General features: G+C 39.6%; 5 protein-coding genes across 5 annotated transcripts; 3 read left to right on the plus strand and 2 right to left on the minus strand.

Annotated features, from left to right (window-relative positions):
- The first annotated feature begins 74 nt into the window (after nt 1-74).
- LOC109581535 (serine/threonine-protein kinase TAO2-like) lies at nt 75-3003 on the plus strand. Its single transcript, XM_019995732.1, has 2 exons — nt 75-1823; nt 1939-3003. Exons 1-2 carry the CDS (start codon nt 240-242, stop codon nt 2941-2943), a joined length of 2589 nt encoding a protein of 862 aa, XP_019851291.1. The 5' UTR covers nt 75-239; the 3' UTR covers nt 2944-3003.
- Nucleotides 3004-3161: 158 nt separating this feature from the next.
- Nucleotides 3162-5299, plus strand: LOC100634604 (putative transporter arsB). Its single transcript, XM_003386121.3, has 2 exons — nt 3162-3285; nt 3344-5299. Exon 2 carries the CDS (start codon nt 3345-3347, stop codon nt 5139-5141), a length of 1797 nt encoding a protein of 598 aa, XP_003386169.1. The 5' UTR covers nt 3162-3285; nt 3344; the 3' UTR covers nt 5142-5299.
- Nucleotides 5300-5388: 89 nt separating this feature from the next.
- On the minus strand, nt 5389-8921 carry LOC100634730 (hormonally up-regulated neu tumor-associated kinase homolog). Its single transcript, XM_003386122.2, has 9 exons — nt 8569-8921; nt 8280-8451; nt 8100-8220; nt 7649-7704; nt 7376-7520; nt 7179-7306; nt 6551-6996; nt 6329-6503; nt 5389-6271 (listed from the first exon to the last, which is right to left on the minus strand). The coding sequence occupies exons 1-9, from the start codon at nt 8860-8862 to the stop codon at nt 5493-5495; spliced, it is 2316 nt and encodes a 771-aa protein (XP_003386170.1). The 5' UTR covers nt 8863-8921; the 3' UTR covers nt 5389-5492.
- Nucleotides 8922-9044: 123 nt separating this feature from the next.
- Nucleotides 9045-18952, minus strand: LOC100634854 (mitogen-activated protein kinase kinase kinase 4-like). Its single transcript, XM_019995691.1, has 24 exons — nt 16230-18952; nt 16068-16166; nt 15626-15784; nt 15254-15390; nt 15058-15174; nt 14128-14311; nt 13599-13663; nt 13429-13548; nt 13249-13345; nt 13009-13158; nt 12707-12853; nt 12526-12662; nt 12072-12217; nt 11953-12015; nt 11574-11732; nt 11111-11274; nt 10228-10363; nt 10107-10177; nt 9927-10043; nt 9707-9866; nt 9536-9655; nt 9368-9465; nt 9134-9319; nt 9045-9076 (listed from the first exon to the last, which is right to left on the minus strand). The coding sequence occupies exons 1-24, from the start codon at nt 18855-18857 to the stop codon at nt 9047-9049; spliced, it is 5490 nt and encodes a 1829-aa protein (XP_019851250.1). The 5' UTR covers nt 18858-18952; the 3' UTR covers nt 9045-9046.
- Nucleotides 18953-18957: 5 nt separating this feature from the next.
- LOC109581536 (sorbitol dehydrogenase-like) lies at nt 18958-19957 on the plus strand. Its single transcript, XM_019995734.1, has 3 exons — nt 18958-19088; nt 19218-19251; nt 19313-19957. Exons 1-3 carry the CDS (start codon nt 19020-19022, stop codon nt 19582-19584), a joined length of 375 nt encoding a protein of 124 aa, XP_019851293.1. The 5' UTR covers nt 18958-19019; the 3' UTR covers nt 19585-19957.
- Nucleotides 19958-23074: the final 3117 nt, after the last annotated feature.

Below are 23074 nucleotides of genomic sequence, written 5' to 3' on the forward strand. Positions count from 1 at the left end.
TGACTTTTGAGCAACATTCATGCATTTACCATGGAGCATGGAGCTGCATGATGGAAGTGGGACTTTGAGAGCTAGCTGCATAGAGCTGCATGGACAGTTCTAGATCTCTAGAGTCTCAGTTTTAAAATAATCTGCAAAAAATGTGCAGACCACGCATTGTACAGCACTCCAGTTACTAAACTTTGTTGGTGCCATTTTTTGTTGGGAGTGTTGGTAAAACCCAGATCCACGCCCTAACAATGGCACAAATGGATTTGAGGGAGAGCCTGGCTGAACACTTACTAGAAGGAATTGACGCAGCCAATGGAAAACTTCTCGGAAATGGCAGTTATGGGGTCGTCCAGACTGTTAAATATAAAGGAAAGGAACTGGCTTGTAAGACCTATCGTGATTATTTGATTAATAGTGCAGACCACAATATGAGAGGGGCCTTCCTCAAGGAGTGCCACAATGCCATGCGTTTGAATCATCCCAACGTTGTCCGTTCTTGCGGCTTCTACTTTCCCCAGGAAGCCATCTTTCCTTCCCTTGTAATGGAACTTCTCCCTCATTGTTTGAATAAGATCCTTGAACAGGGAATGGTTCCTTATCATTATAAGCCTTTCGTATTGGCAGATGTTGCAAATGGCCTCTCGTATCTTCATTCACAGAATATAATGCATCGTGACCTTACTGCAAACAATGTCCTACTCACAGAGAAATGGACAGCCAAAATAGCGGACTTTGGACAAGCAAAAGTTGTCAAAAATAAAGATTTCATAAAGCACACAAGTGCACCTGGTACTCCTGTGTATATGCCGCCTGAGGCAAGGCCAATAAGTCAAGGGGCAACGATACCAGACCTTCAACAATTGGAATATTCATATACTATTGATGTCTTCTCGTTTGGTGTCCTTATTCTCCACATGTATTTGAACAAGATACCAAGGATCATTGACGAAACAGTTTCAGATACTAGGAATCCTCAACTGTTTTATCGTCGCCCTCCACTTGATTATTTTAGTCAGGACATTGAGACTGCTATCCCCCGGGAACATCCATTTAGAAGTCTTGTTGAACGTTGTCTTAAAGATTCTCCTAGTCGTCGCCCCTCTGCTTCAGAGTTGTGCATTGAAACGAACGACATGAGACAAGATGCTTGCAGGAACGTTGGCCTAATCATTGCTGATATTGAGGAAAGGCATAAGCAGGACCAGGAAAAAATTAAGAAGTATGAAGAACAGCTGACTGACTATAAGAAACTGAAAAATCACTTGACTCAACTCAGTGAGGCCTATGCAGGCTTTAAGGAAAGGGCAATGAGTAGGAGATTAATAAAAGGGCAGACAAAAGGGGATCAGCCATTAGAGCCGCAGGACACAACTGATGATCCAAGTTTATTAGAGTCTATGTCAGAGAAAAGGAACAGTGGCCAGATGTTAGAGGAGTCCTTCAGAAGCATTACAGGGAGAAAGAACACTGCGTCAGAGCCGCCCGAAGTATTAGAAAACATGATGTCGTACAGATCGGAAAAAAGGAGAACCGCTCAAGCCCTTATTGACGAAGAAGACAAAGATGATATCATGATATCGTTTAGAGATGCTGAAATCATGTTTGAAGAAAGAGCAAAACATGTCGAGAAAGATTTGCTACAGGCTCGGCGCGATCATGCTGTTTTACTTAGCGACTATCAGCAGCTTCATGAAGAGAATCAAAGAATCAGAGCAGATAGAGACAGACTGTTGGCGCATACTGACGACAATCCACTGCTTCAAACCATGACAAAAGAACTTCCTTCACCTGGTTCATTAAGTGAACTACCATCTTCATTGGATCCTACAAAAGTAAGTTAAAATAATACAGTACTAATGATGTGTGATTGAAATTGTTGTGTAACAGTGACAGTGAAGCAAAATACACATTGATAAATAATGTGTCTGGTTCTTTTGTTTTATTTAGAAAGACAGGATGCTCTTGAAAAGTAATGCCCTCATAACGATAGAAGATGTCCCACAGCAACCTCTCTCATTTCACGATATCAGTGGGGCTCAAGCTGTGACTCACGATGGGAAAGTCTACATTGGCAGGGCCACTTGCAGCATCTGGATGTACGACACCGTTACCAAAGAATGGAAGAAAATGAATACCGACGCTCCTTTTAAGAACTATGGATTGGCGATATACGATAAGAAACTAACAATCGTTGGTGGGTCTGATGCTGTGGGGAGACTGAGTAGGAAAGCATTGGTATACAATGAGGATAATGATACTTGGGATCCTGATAAGATTAAGAAAGAAATGAGTAGACCACGTGAGAACCCAGCTGTTGCTACGACCGACAAGTACCTAATAGCAATGGGAGGTACTTCCACCAGAGTTGTTGGACTCTTCCTCACGCCAGTGAGTACCATTGAAGTGTACAATGGAAATGAATGGAGTCTCGCTAATGCCTCACTCCAGAGACCTGGGGACACAATGCAGTCCTTTGTCCAAGACGGCTTCCTCTATGTTCTCAATTCCGACGGCTGGACAGCCCGATATTGCAGTGTTAATACTCTTATTGAAAGTTTGACGTCCAAAAAGAAAGCAAAGAACTTGTGGCACTCGATCCCAAGAGATGTTCCTCATACTCGTTCCTGTGTGTTTGTCTGGGATCACACATTATTAGCCATATCCGGTGCCGGCTCTGACGGCTTACAATACGCGTTTGATCCCAACTTACTAAAGTGGAATAGGATAAAGTGTAGAGGGGCTCTCCCAGCAATCAGAAACGCTACTTGTCTCTGGGTTGGACATAACCAGTTGTTTCTCTGTGGTGGTAACATTGACATGTTCACGGACTCCTCAAAAGCTTCCTTCATGTTAGTTGTTGGTGAAGATGATGGTGAACCCTCTGATGAACCCTCTCACCAGTTTGAAGGCAGTAACATTACTTCTAGTTCCTATGACATTATAAAAAACTAAATACATTAATATTGATAATTATTGTTTGTTTATTTTTCTGATTTCTATTTGATTTTTTCAGAAAATCATTTTAGCCCCACCCACTTTGCACTATTGAGTCACGCCCACTTAATACTTCTGACAACTGACAAGTCGAGTTGTGTGTTGGCATGGTTTGCTAAATGGACTGCTTTAGCTAGTACTAGCTGTTAACAATGTTTCTTGTAAGCCTTGTTCTCTTAAAAGGGAGAGCGAGAGCTATCGCTCATTCTAGATCTTCAGCCTCTCTTTCGGTGTGAAGTTTCTGGTAAGCGAGCAAGCAGTGGTTGTCAGTGTCGGAGACATCAATAAATAGAGATACGGGTAAGTAGCTAGAACTATTTCAAGCAGCCATCACTGTGTTCTTTCCTAATCCTTGCAGCATGCACGACGCAGTAGCTCAGTTTGCTGTCCATCATTCCCTCCGGGAAGGAGATGTGAATATGGGAGGAGGAGGCGGTGGAGGTGACGAAGAGGTCTGTGCGGCCAATGATCCAAATCTGTACATCAAAATCATGGGCACTATCATCTTCGTTGTTGTCTGGCCATTCATCGTCTTGGACATGAAGTGGTTCCCTCTGGGTCGGCCTGCAGCTGCTCTTCTCGGTGGTGTTCTCATGGTAGTCTTCAACATTGTCAGTCAGGCCGAGGTGTACGAGATTGAAGGTGAGAAAGGAAACCTGCAGACTATGTTCCTCTTGGTGGGTATGATGATACTGTCCTACTACTTCGACCGAGAGGGACTCCTGAGGCTTGTCTCGCTCTGGATTTTTGGTCATGGCAACAAGCCGTTCCATGCTATCTTGTGGAAAGTCTGCATTCTCTCTGCTGCCTTGTCTGCTTTTGTCACCAATGATGCAACATGCCTTGTTGTCACTCCTCTGCTCCTGTCTGCATTCTGCAAGCAAGGTCGCAACCGAAAGGAACTTCTGCCACTCTGCTTAGGAATCGCCACCTCAGCAAACATTGGCAGTGCTGCTACTGTTTTTGGAAACCCACAGAATGCTTTCATTGCATCGGCTGCTGGCGTTGCTCTTATCGACTTCTTCATTGCTGAGCTCCCAGCTGCTCTCATTGGTACCGCTGTGAGTATTGGCCTCCTGTATATCTTCTTCTTTAGGATCATCTTTAAGAAAGGCCGCTATGCAGAGGAAGAAGACGGGACCGAGTCCATACGTGATCGCAACACTGGATACCGTATCCCTGGAGACCTGGCCGAAGAGAGGGCAAGCGTTGCTCTCAGCTACGATCAAAGTGGAAATCCTACCACCAGTCAACTGGCCAAGGAAAGGGAGCTCATGTACAGCACTGAGAAAATCAGTGGATCATCATCCTTCCATCAAATGCCAAAAGATCAGCACGTACCTCGCTCTGCCTCCAACCCTGTCCTGAAAGGAGGTGCTCCGGCAATCAAAGTGGAGAATGTAGACAAGCAAAATGGAGTTGATATGGTTGAGCCAGCAGCTGAAGACAATACTGGTGGTGGTGACTATGAAGTTGATATTCGCCCACTTAAGGACCGCTCCATTCGTGACAAGATCTTTATCCTCTGGCTATTATTCATATCTGTTCTCCTGGTTGTTCTCTTAGCTATTCCTCCTCCTCCCACTGTTAACAGTGAGTTCAATCTTGGCTGCATCCCCATTGCTTCTGCCGTACTCACTATGTTAGCCGATACGATCATTAACAAGAGATATGCATACGAATCAATGTTGAAGATTGATTGGACTGTCATCCTTATGTTCATGGGTCTCTTCATTTGGCTTGGCGGCTTCCAGAACACCTGCTTCCCTTACATCATCTTTAACGAGCTCGCTCCATATATGAACCTCTACAAGTTTGAGGGGGTCCTCCTCTTTAGCGTCTTTGTCATCATTGGCTCTAACATATTCAGTAATGTCCCACTCGTTATTCTCATTGTTCATCGCATTGATGAGCTCTGTGGTGACGTTCAGTGCGAGGGACCTCTTGGCGGCCTTCTTCTGGCCTGGATCTCGACCATTGCTGGTAATTTCACACTCATTGGTAGCGTAGCTAACCTCATTGTGGCTGAGAAGGCTCGCAGCTCTGCCGATTATCGCCTTACCTTTTGGAACTACATCAAGTTTGGTTTCATATCCACTATAGTTGTCATCTACCTTGCTCTGCCTATTGTGTACTTCCTTGGAAGGGTAGCTTAAGACTGAACAGTCATTGTTATTACGATGTATGTAGTGCAAATAAGAACATTATTACTTTAGTTCTTACATGTTTTTTTGCTTTTTTTGTGTTTACTCTGTTCCTTGATAGTGTAATTATTACCTTTGTCTTTATTAGAATTATATTATAAATAGTTTAACTCATTTGTTAATTGTGCTGAGTTGCATTTTACTCAGAACTGGCCAACATGCCAATGATTATTAGAATCACGTGCATTCTTTGTAACAGTTCCAATCACATTCATTTACTAACAATAGTTATACACATTGATACACAAAAATATTAAATCACAAAATAATATTAAATTACAAAAAATATTAGTGACAAATATTTCACATTTTCGATCTGCTGATAATATCAGAACAAGTCTCACTAAAAGTCTGATAGCTTCCACCAGACAGCCACTCAAAATGAACAGTGCAGTCATGAACCGACTTCTTTCTTATGCTGATACTCATGTCGATAGAGTGATGACGACAGCGCATCTCTGTTCGAGATAAGGGCTCTGCTTTCTTCATCCTCATGTCCTGTGTCACTTGTATTAACTCACTCATTATAGCACTAGTGGGGAGCTCTGTTTTGAAGCTGTAGTCCCCACTCGGTGGAACGATGCCATTTTTTCTGCTTCTCATTGAGGCTGTTCGTCTCTGTCTCATGGCAGGGTTTCCACTGTTGACAGGTGTTGTTGCAGCTGGACTCCCATTGTCACTATCTTCCATAAAAAACTTAGCCCTACCAATGGGGCTTATCGTACCGCTCCCAACATCATGGAACTCTATGTTGTCATACGAGTCCAGATCAACAGACTGCATGCTCTGATTGAGGCTCGGTAGTTTACTGTACATGCTGGCTCTTGATCCTGATCTGGATGGAGGGTTAGACTGCCATGCACCAGTTGGTGGCGGTACCATTTCTTTTGATCCAGAATGAGTCGTGGGTCTTTTTGTTCTTGTATCAATTTCATATTGTTCACTGGGTAACGGTGATGGATTGTGATAGTGTTTGTTGGTATAAGCAGGAGGGAGGGGTTGAGAAGGTTGAGGGTGAGAATAACGAACAGGGCTTCTCGGAAATCTACTTTTAGTGTCTTGTGGGACGGCTTGGCTCTTTTCTGTTTAAATAACAATAATTACATTAAACATAAGACACAATAAATACATGTACTTGCCTTTATGCATTTTTTCCAACTCGATCTTCATTAAATCAGCTGGTACAGAGCCCCTTCTCTCTTCAAGGATGTCACTCAATCTCCTACCATCTCTTTGAGACATTGGCACATGATAATCGGAAAAATCTTCCGAAATGGGTCTCCTGGAATGCCCTGTCCCTGAACCTGCTGATGTCTATTTGATGCTAAAATTAAATCACTTCCTTTAAAATGAGAACTTACAGTTTTTTTGACGTCCTTCCTTAATTTGACTGGAGCTGTACAAGTTGAAGATACATCTGAGTCGTCTTCATCATAAAACCCTTGGTCTTTTGAAATCTTTTTTTTAAATGATCTCCGGCGTGGACGAACTGGAGCCTTCGAAGGGAACTGCTTCTCGTATCGTGCTAATCTCGATGCAAGTAAATTATAAATAGCATAAAGGGAGGTAGCTCGGTTTGTAATTAGGTCTTGCTTGATCTCCATCGCAGTCCCAAGTTTAAGCACATCAGTTATGTGATCCACAATGTCATTGTTAATTTGAGACTGGGTCATCACATTGGGATAAGGTGCAGGCTGAAATGGAAGTGCATGCCCTTCACTGAGCCATGGGTGAGCTATTAGCTCATCCATTGTTATGCGCTTGTCAGGACTTGCTGTTAACATTCTCCTCAAAAGGTCTGTGGCATCTATGCATATAGAAAGAAAGGTGGTTACATTAGGCGAAGAAAGACTAGTACTTTTCGATGCCATTCAACACATGTTCACAAACATGCTTAACAAAACCTTCACTTAGAAGGTACATCGGTGGATAATAGCAAATAAAAGTTTGCTAACATATGGCTAACATAAATATCTACTATTGACTCACTAGCTGATATATGGTCTGGAATTGGATTCATCTTGTTCTGGAGCATCTTGGCGTGTAGGGCTGTGATGTTGAAGGGCTCGACCGTAAATGGTAGACAACCTGTGAGCATTGCGTACATATTGACACCACTAGATAGATTAGAAAAAATTTAATAGTAATAGTTTAATTTAAATAATTATTATAATATTATTTCTTACATGCTCCAGATGTCTACTGCACGGTCGTATTGCTTTTGGCCTAGTAGCTCAGGTGCAGCATAGGCTGGGCTACCACACTGTGTACGACAGTGTATCTCTCTACCAGTTTCATCCACAATAAACTCCTCATTACTGAGACCAAAATCTATATGACAATGGAAATGATGAGCTAGTAAAATAGTATATTATGTACTTCCATATTTCAGTGTATCTTATAGATAAAGCTATTACATGTACACATACACACATTATTAAAATTATAATCCCACTGACCTATTAGCTTAAGATCCATGTTGCCATCTAGTAACAGATTCTCTACTTTTAGATCTCTATGGAAAATGTAGAAAGTAATGAATTTCATACCATAGTTGTTTATCAAGTCAATAAAACAAGTTAATATGCAAAAGCTAGCAAGCAAAAAGGATATTTTCCTATGCTAACACCTTATGAATAGCTACTAAGAGAGGAAATTCAAATTTAAAATCCCATATTCACATGTTGTGACCCCATATGTGACAGATGGTGTGAGCAAATGATGATGTCAAATGCAGTAAATACAGACACGAGTAGAACATGCAAATACGACCTGTGCATCCATGGCACAAAGGATACCATTAATCATGAGGACTGTGGACTAAAAGTACATTGCTTTCACATAGACTGATAGACACACTCTTTACAGGCCACACACTACACATTCTGCTTACAATGCTCTTCTGCTTACCTGTGAATCAGCCCAGCTTTGTGAAGATGATCTACAGCAGAGACAATTTGTCTCACATATCGTCTTGTTTCATCCTCTGAGAGTTTACCATGCTTGTATATGTGCTTCATTAATTCACCACCTGCATGCATGCATATATGTATACAAAGTATGATTGTGTTTTTAATGATTAAGATATACCTGAACAGAGTTCAGTAATGAGGTAGTAATTGTTCTCTGTTTCAATCACTTCGTAGAGCTGGACAATGTTTGGATGGCGTAGCTTTTGCAGAAGACGTGCTTCTCTTTTGAAGTTTTTGGCTACATAAGAATCTTTCATTGCTTTCTTCTTGTCAATGATCTTCAAGGCGATCTATAAACACAGATTGAAGAGCCATGATTGACAAAGGCATAACTGAAGACAGTGTTAATTCATTGTATGCGTATGTTCACAGGTAATTCAAAGCTGTTATCACCGCAATGAACTCACCTTCTCACCAACCAGCACATGGAAAGCTTCTTTGACTTTAGCAAAGGATCCTTCGCCTAGCGTAGCTCCTACTAGATAGTTATTCACTTTCTTGGAGTGCACGTAAGCTTTCCAGTCTTCTTTAGGTACATGAGCGACTGCTGGCGGTAAACGAGATAATTCGATCGGGTCCAGTAGCTGTTGGAGGCAAGAGTCGGTATTGCTTCTACCCCTGAGTCCATGAGTCATACTGGCGTCTAATGTCATTGTGACACCAGGAAACCTGTCTCTAACCTGAAACGAGTCTCTATCCATTGCAAAGTGAGTCTCTCCAGCAAAATAAGCCCAAATATACGCCCACACACTACGAGCCCCACCCAAATAAACAGTAATCGTAATCGAGCTGAGCTGTGATTATTGTTGTTATTATTTTTTTATTACATCATTATTGACATTAATATTATTATTATTATTATGCAGGTATAAAAAATAAAATGTGTTAACTATTGTCGTCACACGAATCCATTACCTACAATGAAATGATGATCATACAATTAACAAAATGCAAATCAATAACACGTGATACCTTTACAAAAGAATGGCTAAGTAATTTGCTAGCAACGGCACGTTGTTTTGGATCGGTTTCAAAGCATAAATCAAGAAAATCAATCATCTCATCGTTCATTTTCTCAGCAGGATAAGATGGAGATTTCTTATTGCCTAGCTGAAACATTATGGCCATTGCATTGTCTTCTAGTTCAATCCAAGGACGCTGGAGAGAAAAAGTCTTAGTCTACTCTGTATAGGGGCTACTCCTTACTTTGCTAGTGAACATTTCAACCACTACACATCCCACTGCCCATATGTCCATTGGTCTACCCATGTCTTGCATTAACACAACCTCTGGTGACATGTATGCTAATGGAGAGAGGAGAGATATAAAGGAGGACATATGGAGGAGGTTAGTAAGGTCTTAGAATAAGCTCACGTATTGTTCCCCTTTGGTGCTTAATCTCTTGAGGAGCTGTCTTATTCACATTATGTAGCTGGACACTTAAACCAAAATCACCCAATTTGACAGAGTCGTCGGATAAAAATATATTAGCTCCTAGATGCATGGGTTGAAATGAGTGCCACTATATATGGTTAGGATAAGCACCTTTAATGTCACGATGGACTATCCCTCTGTCATGCAGAACATCCACTGCCCTCAGTAGATCTCTTGTATACAGCCGAATCATTCTTTCTTCGAGACCTTGCTTAGCAGCTCCCCAGAGAGTCCCTTGATTGCAGTATTCCATAAATAAGTACAGATCAGTCTGCGTATTATTAACAAAGAAACCATCTATATCATAATATACATAGTAACTCTGACTTACGTCATGTATCTCAACTCCATGAAAGTGAACGATATTCTTATGATTAATGGACTGGAATACTCCTACTTCGCTGAGTATGTCACGTACAGTGTTATGAGACTTCTCCTTCAGGGATATCTACATGCATACAGCAGCAATAATAAAATAATAATAATTATAAATCAAATAATGATAAAATACCATTTTAACTGCTTGCACTTCTCCTCTGTCTAAATTGATACACTCATAAACAACGCCAAACTGTCCTTCACCTAATATATATAAATAAATAGATAAATAAATAAATAATACTACTTATTACCAAGTTTCCTTCCTCTTCTCCATGTAAAGTGTGACTGCTTCAGATCTGTTAGTCTGCTTAGTTCAAAGACTGATGCTCCACTTCTCTCAGTCACACGACCAATGATACGCTTAACCCTCAACTCATCATCTCTCACCTAATGAAAACAAAAATATAATTATCTTGCTGATACATAAGTACATGCTCTGATGTTGTGTCAAAAAATTTGAGCCAATATTTTAAAAGTTGCTCCAAAAATTTCACCAAAATTGATAAGGTAAGAATTCTCAATTTTTTATATTTTTTCCAAATGCATATACATGCTCTTATGTTGCAAAAAAAGTTTGAGCTGATTCCAATCAAAATTGAATTTTTTATGAATTTTTAAAGTTGGTCCAAAATCAAGCCAAAGTCCCTGTACTACAGTACATGGTTTCGAGTCAAATTTTGCCAAAATTGAAAAAGTGAGAATTCTCAATTTTTATATTTTTTCCAAATGCATATACATGTACTTATGTTGGGTAGAAAGTTTGAGCTAATTCCAATCAAAGTTGGATTTTTTATGAATTTTAAAAATATGGAGCACATGGTTTTTAGCTCAATTGGCATGCTTTATGGGAAAACCCTGTATGATGACTACTTCATATCACATGATAAATTTTCATGTGCTCAGTACTGTATATTATATAATAGTGCAGGTTCTTTCATCCAAAAGAAACACCACTATACATTATACAGCAGTCTATTGTGTACACCTTTGTTCATTGGAAGACATAAAAAATAAAGTATTATACCTACTGGGTTATACATGAGCATTCTCTGAGGACAAGTAGTATATTATTTGACACTTTAGACAGCTCCTCTCTCTCTCTCCCTCTGCTACCCAAATCTCTCATCTTCTCACTTTGTCTATTCGCTTGCACTCCTCTTCAATCGTTTTGAATTTGATTTGTCTTTGATTGACAGGAGGCGGGACTTCTTGTGAGGGGGTGTGGCTTAACGGAGAACTATAGACAGCAACAGAGTCCCCTCTGTCCATTTTTGGTATTAGCATAGTCGTGGGAGGAGCTAGGGAAGAGAATATATGTGCCATAATAAGATGCAATCTGTGATCAAAATGGACTTAACCTTTTACAAGTCCTACACTGCACATATGCATCAGAAAAATGTAATAAAATCTGGGAAACTTTTTGATCCATGGTTTTTCAAAAATTAGCATCATTATTAAATGCTACTACTAACTCAAAATTAACCATCAAAAGTTGGCTCATGCTTTTTACATAGCATAAGGCCCAATATATCCATAAAAATGCAGCAATATATTAATTTGCACACATGTACATGTACATGTACTACGCACGGCCTACATTTCGGTAGTGAGTAAAGGGGTTCAGATGCTGCAAAAGATATGTCACCAGAGAGGACTGGACTGTCAATACCACTGCTATCAGCACCAGCATCAAACTCATCTCTCTCTTCTATCACTGGAGTACGGGATAAAGAATTACCTGATTTCTTCATACGACCTAATAATAACAACAATAATAACAATAATAATAATAATAACAACAACAACAACAACAACAACAACAACAATAATAATAACAATAATAATAATAATAATAATAATAATGATACAATAATAGTAACAAATTAATTTTGTTAAAGAAACATAATGTTAAAATTGTACACATATTGTGTATTTGTAAAACATCAAACAAAAAATTAAAACTTTATAGAAGTTACTTTTTTGTCTGGTCCACCCTCCAATATATTGAGGAGATGTATATGCTTCAGAAAAAGTATTACCTTTAGAATTCGAGTACAATAATAATGAATAAGGGTTGGGCTATTGGTATACTTACTACTTAATAAAGGGACTTCTCCTATCACGTGATCAAGACACCTCTCCATCTGCTTCTTAACATTCTCATATCGTGAGGGAGAGATTGTCGAGAGCATACGAGGGGAACAGGACAACAAGATGAACTCAAGGCCCAACACAGCCCACCTATAACAGCACAATACAATAATTATAGTACTGCTGTTACACTACATGTATATTCTGCATATTAGGAATTCTAAACTAATGATTAGTAAAATGTACATAAATAAGGACATCAAAATATTCAGTATACCATATGGTGCTTTATTTTGGCAATTTTGCTGTAAAACTGTATAATCAGCGGTTTTTAATTTGGTGACTCTGCTTGCAAACTGTCAATCACCAAAATAAAACTCTGCCAAATTAAAGCGCCATATGGTCTATACATGTACATGTGCATTTAGGAAACAACTCAAGAAGAGGCTATACTGTACCTGGGCTGCTTTCCATGGCCTCGAATACACTTGGTGGTTGCAAACACTATCCACTGCTGAGAGAAGTGCAACATCTCAGCTCCTAACTTCTGATGAATGTACTCGTCACCAAAGAGCCTGGAGAGGTCCTGTATGTACTAAAGAGGGAGGTAAGAGGGGCAGGAACTGATTGAAAACTTACTTCAAATCCAAAGTTATAGCAGGCGTGCATTGTTGGTAGGTATTGCTGGAGTAGATCCTCTCTCTCACTGATCTCCTCAAGGCTGAGGTTACCACTGACCCTCTCAACAATCTCAATGATAGTGTGACCAAAATGACAGAGGACAAGCTGGAAAAAATATATACATACAATGAATGATAAAATGAAAAAGCATAATTAGTCATATTAAGTCTGCACTCATTTCCTGGGCTAAGGTGGTGAATGATGATGAACTTTAGTATAATACATACTGTGCATGTACAAGTACACAATGATTCACGTACCTTTAGCTCGTTTATTCTTTCAGCTACCGAATGATGCGAAGACGTTCTCTTGTTAGTTATTTCAACGTTTGTTCCCATGCAACGAAGAAAAGACATTTGATTGCGCTCAAGTCGACTTGAATCATTGACAACCAGTTTAATACCTTCAACCTAGAAATACATGTACATGTACATGTAATAGACATAATTATACGGATAAAGTTAAACAATTGCATATCAACATTGCAGTATATAGCATACCTGCATCTCTGATATAGACACGATGGTTTCTGCTGATAATGTTAAATTGATTTTTTCTCCGGTCCAGATAGGGATTGAATCTCCTGCTGCAGAAAACCTAAAATAATCAAATAATAATAATAGAACATGTATCATAATATTCAACAATATATTATATTATTATTGCAATAGTTTAATTACTTTACAAACAGGAGGTAGCTGTCATTATAATGGACAGAGTGGCGGTGGCTGTGGCCCCCGGGACCACCCACCTCAACTACTGGATGACCAAAACTAACTCCTAATAATTTCTGTATCTCCCTATCATCAAAAATCGTTAATAATAAATTAAGGTAAGTAATAAATCATACTGTTGGTTGTCAGCAATGTTGTGAGGGACAAAGAGCATACAGGCATGATACTGAGGTATGATAACCTACCAATTGAAAATAATAATTAAAAATAATAAAGAATATTGTATAGTACATATATATATGCCTGTATTATATGGAGGTATTGTGTATTATGTAATTGCATGTAATCCTCCATTGTGTCTGTATATGTATGTGTGGCCATTCATTTATTATCTAATAAAAAGCAATCGAATTCAAGACAATGAATATTAATGATTAATGGTAGAGGTTAGAGTTTAGCCCAACTGATAATGACCGGACAATGTAGGTACAAGTATATCAACAAAAAACCACACACACACACACACACAATACATGTATATAAACTACACTGTACTATGTACCGTGTACTGTCTTGTCAATATTCAATACATGTATATAAACTATACTGTACTCTACTGTGTACTGTGTATATACATATCAATACATATATACATGTACATATAAACTACATGCATACTGTACTCTACTGTGTACTGTGCTGTACCTGATGATGGTCTGATGATGCTAGCGATTGGAGTAATACCTCCCTAGTACAGGTTATTGAGAACTCAGCAGCAATCTCAAGATCAGTCATTAGTGTCTTTGAGAAACCCAATCCCTTCATGGAAGACTCACGGGATTTCTGAATGATTGACTTGAACTCCCTGCAGAGCTCTATAAAGGCATGCCTGCAATGAGGAGAGCATGAGTCAAGTTTAAGAGTGATCAAAAATTAACATATTTATTAATAAATTTAATTTTGATTGGAATCAGCTCAAACTTTCTATGTAACATAAGTATTTATATGTATCAAAAAAATAGAGAATCCTCTCCTTTTCAATTTTGGCAAAATTTGACCTGAGACCCTGTACAGGGACTTGGGCCTGATTTTGGAGCAATTTTAAAATGAAAGGGAAGCCATCTTGAATAGTAAAGGAAAGGAAATACCAGTATTGCTAACATGGAGAGTTTATACGACCTTCCACATGAACCTGTAATTACATTCTGATACCATTGACACTATAGACTATAGGATAATGACAATACTACAAAGATATATACACATACATGTACATGTACATGTGTACATAGGACATATACAGTAGATATCAATACATGCATCATGCTGCATACTACACTACAGGTCATTGCTAAAGGTGTATGTACTTGTACATGGATTGATTCTACAGGTGACTAATGATGAAAAGAGAAACTACATTAAACCTGATGCTTAGAATACAACAACAACACTTGTAATCCAACTAACACTACTGCCAATTAACATACTGTTAATGGGAAAATAAGATTTTTACAATGTACGTCTAGACTATGCTAATGTTGACTTTGTACTACAACACAATCACAACCTCTCAATATAGAGCATTAGTTGGGCAGTATAGGCTACAGTGACTATTGCTACATGTCATGTACATACTTTCTTTCATCAGGATCATCCAGATTGTTGGAATGCTCATGCAGTTTATCACAGCAGTCATCGATTCGAGACTTGAGGTCTACTTCAAGGTTCTCTATGAGTTGTGATGCCATTGAACTGAGAAAAGAAAAGAAAGAGAACAGAGTGATTGCAAGAGAGGGAAAGAGTCGAAAAATAGCAAGAAAATTTTACCTACCAAAATCTTAGTCCAGCTTCAATCTCTCCGGTGGATATGTCATTGCATATGTCTTTGGTTATCTCCCATTGAGACTCCAAGAGGTTCCTGTCGGTAGAACTGACTTGAACAAGGCGCTCGACATAAGAGAAATACAACTAAAAACAAATAATAATAATAATAATAATAATAATAATAATAATAATAATAATAATAATAATGGTAATGTATGTGACAATAATGCAATGACACTTGGTAATAAGAATGACAAAATAATAATTGCATTTATATGTAATACAATTACATAACAGTTAGTCTAAAAGGTTCACTGTAATGCATTACAAATGCAACAAAGATTACATGCACATATTTCCATATTTTCATTGCATTTACCTGTAAGACACTTTGAAGGTGCTTCTCATAACAAGCCATGTCATTATCAACCAGTTCAGCTCCGCTAGGATCATTGGCTATCAAGAGACGAACCTTTGAGCGATAAAACTTCCTAACCCTCACCGCCTTTTTGAGCGTAACACAGGACTCTTGCACCAACTAATAAAAAAGAAGTATCTATAATGTAATGTGTAACTGAATAAGCACACAAGACACAGCCTTAAAATGCTGTAGTGTAGAGTGTATTGTTACCTTTTAAGAGTAATTGCTCATATGTTACATTAAAGATGCACCCATGTACTATAACTATTAATGGGCTTTCCCCATTTATCACAATACTTTAATAAATTGAATTAATTGTCAAGTTCAAATAAGGTACAATTATTATTACAACAACAGCAAAGCCTGACCCTCTCCCTTGTTAAAATAAGGAGAGTCTTACCATCCCAACAGAATAAGGAGTTGGACTCTTGTTTACTTCAGTACGCAGTCTCATAGACTCCTGCATTATATCCAATGGGACTCTGGTTAGACGAAGATACTGAAAGAGAGAGAGAGAGAAGAGAAAAGTAGCATGTACATGTACATTGATAAAGTAACTGACTTGTTCAGCAAATGGTGGAAGATTCATGTCCTGAAACTCATCATTCCAGCACTTAGGGGCAACGCTGCTAGCACGCTTCATTTGAGCAGGCCCTGGAGTACTAACACCTCCAAAGTGAATAAGACGAAACGGGGACAGTCTCTCTAAAAAAGAGCTATTATCTTCATTGTCGCTGTCTTCCGACTTATCTTCTTCGACCTCGAGCTGTTTCATTGCTTCTTTGGCAGTTTTGAGTATCGGCTTGATGGACTTGATAAGCTTCTCTATCAGCCAATCCAGACTCTTTCTCTTGAGTACCTGATCAACAAAACGGCTGTAGCCTTTGGATGACACTCTCTCCTCGTCAATCGAGTAGATATTACGAGATGAGAAGAGACGCTGTAGAGTGCCTCTTGAGCTGGATATGGAGTTTTGTGTTTGGAAGAAAGAGCTGGCGAAGGAGAGAGCACTGAGTGAAAGGGACTCTTCAGGATCAACTGATATATCACTCGTAAACAAAGGAGGAGTTGGGAGAGGAGGGTTCCCGCCAGAACCACCAGATCCTTGACGAGAAGGTGTGCCAGGTTCTACGTTGCAAGGGATTAGGTCATCTTCTGAGCGTCTCACTGGGTTAACAATGACTCCAAACCATTTAGAAAGGTTTACTAAATGCTTTGCGAGTCCTTCCGTGATCTTTAGCCAGAGGACCAGAGCAGCTCTGCGTCTCTTGAAAGGCAATTGTTGATATTGCTTATCCACCACCCTCTTACTGCTGGCATATAATAGCTCGACTCTCTCTAAATCAGAGAGTAGCGAGTCCACATCTTCAATGGCCTGCAACTGCTCTTCACTCAGGAAGTTATCAAAGCTAAACTCGACCGATAAAGCATCAGAATCATTAGACTCTTGCTGGATGAGTGTCTGAGGCCCGTATTCATCTTCTCCTTCAGTCTCTCCTCCTCCATCCTCCCACCTCACTGATGGGTTATTAATGGACGTCAATGGAGTCTCATCCCCTTCTTCTTCTTCTCCTTTCTCCTCTACCTCCTCCTCCTCTTCTTTGTTCTCCTGTAATGGCATCATCTTCCTCCGTCTAAGGCTCCCTCTCTTTAGCTCGTTCAGTTGAGCTGGAAGACTCTTTGCTGACTCACTTAAGCCACGGAAGTATCCACTAAGTGTAGAGTCGGAAGAGAAAGAGTAATGGATGATCCGATAGAGTATACTGCCACTCTCACACTGGAGCTGGTAGTCTGCCTCCTCCTGGTCCTCTAGCGTGTGGTTATTGAGGTAAGCTCTCAGTTCCATCCTTAGCTGCTCGTTATCGGGACCAAAGGGATTCTTAGCATTGAGATCCTCTGAGTGCTGTCTTGGGATATGCCCAGGCTGGGTGCTGGACTGCTGCTGGCGCTTTGCTATCATTTTGAGTCTCTTGGAAAAGTTACGATAAAACTGCTTCCTATCAGGAGGACAGTGCATGGAGTGAGAGGAGGAGGAGGAGAGAGTAAGAGATAACTGTGCATCGGATTGTGACCTCTCTATGCTGACACCAGGGGGTGCGTGAGAGAGAGAGGAGAGGGAGTAATACGGAATGATATTATCAGTTGTATAAGAGAATGACGGCCGCATGTGTGAAGGGATTCCAGGAGAAAGCATAGGATTAGGAGAACCAACCTTCCCTAGCTTAGAAGGATAAGGACTAGAGGAGAGTTTGGAGCTGTAGGTCTCTGGAGATAAGTGAGGCAGAGGATAAAGTACAGGTGAGTCTCCGGTAGGTAAATAATGAGGATCAATAGGAGGAGGATATAGGGACGTATCGACTGATGGTGATTGGTTAGGCGGGGGAAGAGGGTAAGATGAAGGAGGGGGAACATTATAAGATAAAGGAGAAGGAGAGGAGGGAGAGTAAGAGGGGGGAGGAGGGTGAGAGGGAGAAGGAGGGGGTAAGGCGGGAGGAGAAGAGGGAGGGGGTAAGGGAGAGTGAGAGGGGGGAGGGTGGGAGGGAGGGTGTGAGGGGGGAGGGTGGGAGGAAGGGGGAGGGGAGGAGTGTGAGTGAGCCAGTACAGGGTAAGGTGGGTTAGAGGGAGAGGGACTTGAGAAAGAGGGTCTTGGTGGTTCAGTGTTGGTATAATTAGCAGTAGACGATGGTGAGGTGCTCATTTCCGGATGATTTATTGCTGATTTGACATTACGCTCCATCTGTCTGCTCTTTTCTTTCCTCTTCTTGTCACACAACGAGACTTGACACAATTCGCTACTGATCTCTTCTCCCTCGCCAGTCAATGAATATCGTTTATGTATCAGGGAATCAGAAGGCGTCGATACCGATTCAGACCAATCAGCTGATTTCGCTCTAGTAATATCCTTAACTCTATACGGCGACTGGTTCTCGGACGACGAAGACATGATCTTTCGCGACGTCTTGTACTTGTGTCCACGACGTGACATTTTATGTAACCGACTATTAGATGGAGGGGTAGACCCAGTCAGTCCCTCATCATAAGACCCTGACTCCTCCTCCTCTTCCTCTGATGTTGAGTCTACTGGTAATGAGGAGAGTTTATCATCAGTTTCTCCACTGGCCTCTTCGTCGATGCCTTCCACGACGTGGTCGGGAAAGTAGCTCTCTTCTTCTCCTTCTCCTTCCGCCATGAGCTCTTTTCTTCAAAGGAAAAAGAGGAAGAAATACTCCTTACAAAAACATGGAGAATTTGCATTAGAAAGGAGGACTGTCCCTTAGTAAAACTCCGTAAAAAATCAGAGACGGTTCATGTAACGTTAACTGGAAGTCGATGTCCCCGTACACTATTCAATATGGCCGCAACAATGGAAGGTGGAAAGAATATTTGTGCTGTTCTGAGAGCTAAAGGAGACTTACAATTGGTAAGCAAGTGCAACAATCTGTCTATTAATAAGTTTTCTGAGCTTGCTGCATTGCACGGGCTGGAATCCTTAGCTCTGCCTTTATGCAATAAGGCTATGGTTTTAGTGTTTCTTTTTGAAACCATTTAGGAAGAAAGAGTCATTCCCAAGGCTGGGAAGGGAGGTATGGCCCTATGTCTTATGCTGCAGGTGCAAACTCCTCTATATATTTACTCTCTATGTAGAGGTGCTCCTAAGAATGAAATCAGTTGGTATCTGTGGGAGTGATGTTCATTATTGGACCGAGGGGAGGATTGGTGATTTCATACTCAAAGAGCCGATGATAATGGGACACGAAGCTAGTGCCGTAGTGGTGGAGACTGGGGAGGGTGTCAGCCATCTCAAACCAGGTCAGATATTAGTAGCATACAAGCTAGCGTATTGTGCAAGATATTTCTGTATTGCCTGGGATATGTATGCTTGTGTGTTTGATTCTGTTTGCACTATGATTATCTAATGCTGTATGCTCTTGTTGGAGGTGGGGCTCATTTATTGACTGCAGCTGCTTGTACATGTACGTGTAGAGTATGATAGTAAACATCATCAAGAGTAAGTAATTATCTGCTCTTGACATCATGTAATTAGATCAATTGGTAGACATTAGTGAGTACGGACATAAAAGCCATAACAGTTCTACTTTACGAATATGTCAAAACAATAAACAAGATGGTTTTTTAAATCGTCATAGATGTGTCTACATTGTATATGTATGGTGGTTTTTGAAAATGGCTTCTCTTTTCTAAAACCAAGCTGTTGGTTTTAGCTCCTAAACCTTCCTTTATAACTTCAATTCTTTTTCTTAAACATCTCCTAGTCTAGAATATCTTACTATAATGCATACATCCTTATCTGAGGTGTAGCCATTGTAAAAGCAATTAAACCTATAATAATTGCATCATCCTGCACTAATAAATTGTGTTTTAGAGCACAAAAATGTACAGTATATATATATGTACTAAAAGGCATGTTTTAAAAACTTTGAGTAGTATCTCCCTAAAAAATGATTTTTTTTAATAACAAGGTATTGGAAGGAAAAACAATCGTTTGTTGATATCATAGCATAGCAACCTTATACGCCATCCTTGATCTTAAAATTTGTTTTTTTGAAAAACTAATTTACCACGTAAGGCTTGTCATTGTATGAGCTCTACAAAGGCTTGAAAATTGTCGTAACGTTATTAGCAATCATGGTAATAGGCTTGAAGTGGTGAAAAGTTCAGACAATGGTTCGAGAAGATCGTATCATATGATTTTCTTGTTGTATGATTATTGCAGTTATTAATGTTAAACGACTAATGGCTATAAAAGTAGTTGAGTGTTTCTATCACAAACAACCATTCAGTTGAAGATGTATTCTATTCTACTGGTTCTTTGTATTGCCTCATTATCTGCTGCACTTGATGGTACTTGTGTTAATCCTACTACTTTGTCTTTCATTGAGAATTCACTGAGTAATATCAGTGATCAGCTTAAAGGATCATCTAATGGAGTGAGTGAGAGTATAACGAGTGTCACTAGTCTACTCCAACTGACGATGCTAAAGGAAATGATAGGATCTTACAAGGAGAGTTCCACTAGCAATAATAATGAAGAAGGATTGACTCTACTGAAAAGGATTGAACTAATACTAAACACTTCTACTGCTGACCTTAACAATAAACTGGACACTAACACTGCTATACTTAGCTCTAGACTGAGTACTATTGAACACAATATTCCTTCAGCCATTAGTTCACTGCAATCACAAGTGTCTGCCCTCTCATCTGATCTTAAGAAGATACATCAACTGCTGGAGGAACATGCTAATGTGACTGGAAATTGTGAAGAGGCTCGCGATCCTCTCCTCTCCTCATGCGATGCTATCCTCAGTAAGTCACCAAATAGTCCTTCAGGTTATTATAATCTAGCTGATGTTAATGGACATAGTCGTCATGTATACTGTCACATGGAGACTCTGTGTGGTAAAGGAGGAGGCTGGAGAAGAATAGCTAGTCTGAATATGACTGATCCTAATGAGAATTGTCCTACTCAGTTTAGATCTTATTCATCAGGTGGAGTTCGTGTTTGTGGTAGACCAGTCACTAATACTGGTGGCTCTGCTAGTATAACATTTCCATCAAGTGATATACGATACTCTCAAGTTTGTGGTAAAGTCATTGGATATCAAAAAGGCTTCCCAGATGGAGTCATGAGAAAGATATCTGATAGTACTATAAACTCACCAGCTTACATTGATGGTATTAGCCTAACTTATGGTAATCCAAGGAAACATCTCTGGACATTTATCAGTGGTGGGACTGGCAGTGGACCTTATAATCGTTGCCCTTGTGGTACTACTGGTCAAAAAACCTACCCATCATTTGTTGGCTCAAACTATTACTGTGAAGCAGGTTATGAAACAGGTCACTGGGCTACATATTCTGTTACATATACATCTGATCCATTATGGGATGGTAAAGGTTGTGGTAGTAGTGAGACCAATTGTTGTCAGCGTACTCTTATTCCTTGGTTCTATAGATCTTTTACTCACTCTACTACTGATTATATTGAGATGAGGATCGGCTGTGATGAAGGAACTCACGATGAAGATGTTCCTGTTGGAGAATATGAAATTTATGTTAAGTGATATTTGCAAGCAACTGTTTTCTATTTTGATAAGTTGTTTCTTTTTGGCCTCGCCAGCGATTAGTGTAGGCAAGGACTATGTAGTTAAGTGTGTTGTCTTTCTGCTATTGTTTTTGTCTTTTGTTAAATAAAAATGAAGACCACAATGATCTAAAAGTGCTTGCAAGAGGAGGGATTCATTATTGACTGCATGCAGCAGTTTGTGTGCATGTGTAGTATAGTAAATATTAATTATATCAATTAGTGTAGGCTGAGTGAGCACGATCATAAAGTGCAGTAGCTGCATAAAGGCACATCAAAAATTTTTATTTGTACTGTACAAATTTTTAAACTCAAGGTATGTTTCAAAAATTTTAGTTACACTTTTCCAAAAATAATTATATATTTTACAAAGTGGAAAGAACTACAATGCATTTGCTGATATCATACAAACTTTATTGATGTTGAAATTTGTTTTTTGAAGTTGTTTACGGCTTAGAATGTGTCATTGTATGAGCTCTATCAGGATTTGAGGTTTGTCGTAACACTAGTAGTAATTATGGTAATAGGTTTGAAGTGGTAAAATGGTTTGAGAAGATAGTATTGTATGATTTTACTTGTCGTATGATTATTGTAGTTATTAATGTTAAACGACTAATGGCTATAAAAGTAGTTGAGCATTTTCATCACAAATAACCATTCAGTTGAAGATGTATTCTATTTTACTGGTTCTTTGTATTGCCTCATTATCTGCTGCACTTGATGGTACTTGTGTTAATCCTACTACTTTGTCTTTCATTGAGAATTCACTGACTAATATCAGTGATCAGCTTAAAGGATCATCTAATGGAGTGAGTGAGAGTCTCTCTAGTGTCACTAGTCTCTTTCAACTCTCCTTCCTTAAAGAATTGATTGGATCTTATAAAGAGAAGTCATCCAATAGCAGTAATGAAGAAGGATTGGCTATTCTGAAAAGAATGGAACTAATATTGAACACATCCACTGCTGACATCACTTCTAAACTAGAGGACACCAATGCTAGACTGAGTGCCATTGAACAACAGCAACAAGATATTCCTTCAGCCATTAGTTCACTGCAATTACAAGTGTCTTCTCTCTCATCTGATCTTAACAAGTTGTCTCGATTGTTAGCAAAACATGTTAATGTGACTTTAGATGATGAAGAAGAGGCTCCTTTATCTCCTCTCCTCTCCTCATGTGATGCTATCCTCAGTAAATGGCCTAACAGTCCTTCAGGTTATTATAATCTAGCTGATGTTAATGGACATAGTCGTCATGTATACTGTCACATGGAGACTCTGTGTGGTGGGGATCCTCTAGAG

The sequence above is a fragment of the Amphimedon queenslandica genome, unplaced genomic scaffold, assembly GCF_000090795.2.
Source record: "Amphimedon queenslandica unplaced genomic scaffold, v1.1 AMPQUscaffold_13435, whole genome shotgun sequence".
Lineage (NCBI taxonomy): Eukaryota > Metazoa > Porifera > Demospongiae > Haplosclerida > Niphatidae > Amphimedon > Amphimedon queenslandica.

Excerpts from the sequence above, each read along its gene's own strand:
- LOC109581535 (XM_019995732.1), top strand. The coding sequence starts at position 240 with ATGGCACAAATGGATTTGAGGGAGAGCCTGGCTGAACACTTACTAGAA. Across the intron at positions 1,824-1,938 it reads CTTCATTGGATCCTACAAAA|AAAGACAGGATGCTCTTGAA; the intron begins GTAAGTTAAAAT and ends TGTTTTATTTAG.
- LOC100634854 (XM_019995691.1), bottom strand. The coding sequence starts at position 18,857 with ATGGCGGAAGGAGAAGGAGAAGAAGAGAGCTACTTTCCCGACCACGTC. Across the intron at positions 13,346-13,428 it reads AGCTACCTCCTGTTTGTAAA|GTTTTCTGCAGCAGGAGATT; the intron begins GTAATTAAACTA and ends TGATTATTTTAG. Across the intron at positions 12,218-12,525 it reads GGCCATGGAAAGCAGCCCAG|GTGGGCTGTGTTGGGCCTTG; the intron begins GTACAGTATAGC and ends GTGCTGTTATAG.
- LOC100634730 (XM_003386122.2), bottom strand. The coding sequence starts at position 8,862 with ATGGATAGAGACTCGTTTCAGGTTAGAGACAGGTTTCCTGGTGTCACA. Across the intron at positions 7,307-7,375 it reads GCAGTAGACATCTGGAGCAT|TGGTGTCAATATGTACGCAA; the intron begins GTAAGAAATAAT and ends TAATCTATCTAG. Across the intron at positions 6,504-6,550 it reads GGAAGGACGTCAAAAAAACT|ACATCAGCAGGTTCAGGGAC; the intron begins GTAAGTTCTCAT and ends AGCATCAAATAG.
- LOC100634604 (XM_003386121.3), top strand. The coding sequence starts at position 3,345 with ATGCACGACGCAGTAGCTCAGTTTGCTGTCCATCATTCCCTCCGGGAA.
- LOC109581536 (XM_019995734.1), top strand. The coding sequence starts at position 19,020 with ATGGCCGCAACAATGGAAGGTGGAAAGAATATTTGTGCTGTTCTGAGA. Across the intron at positions 19,089-19,217 it reads CTAAAGGAGACTTACAATTG|GAAGAAAGAGTCATTCCCAA; the intron begins GTAAGCAAGTGC and ends GAAACCATTTAG. Across the intron at positions 19,252-19,312 it reads TCCCAAGGCTGGGAAGGGAG|AGGTGCTCCTAAGAATGAAA; the intron begins GTATGGCCCTAT and ends CTCTCTATGTAG.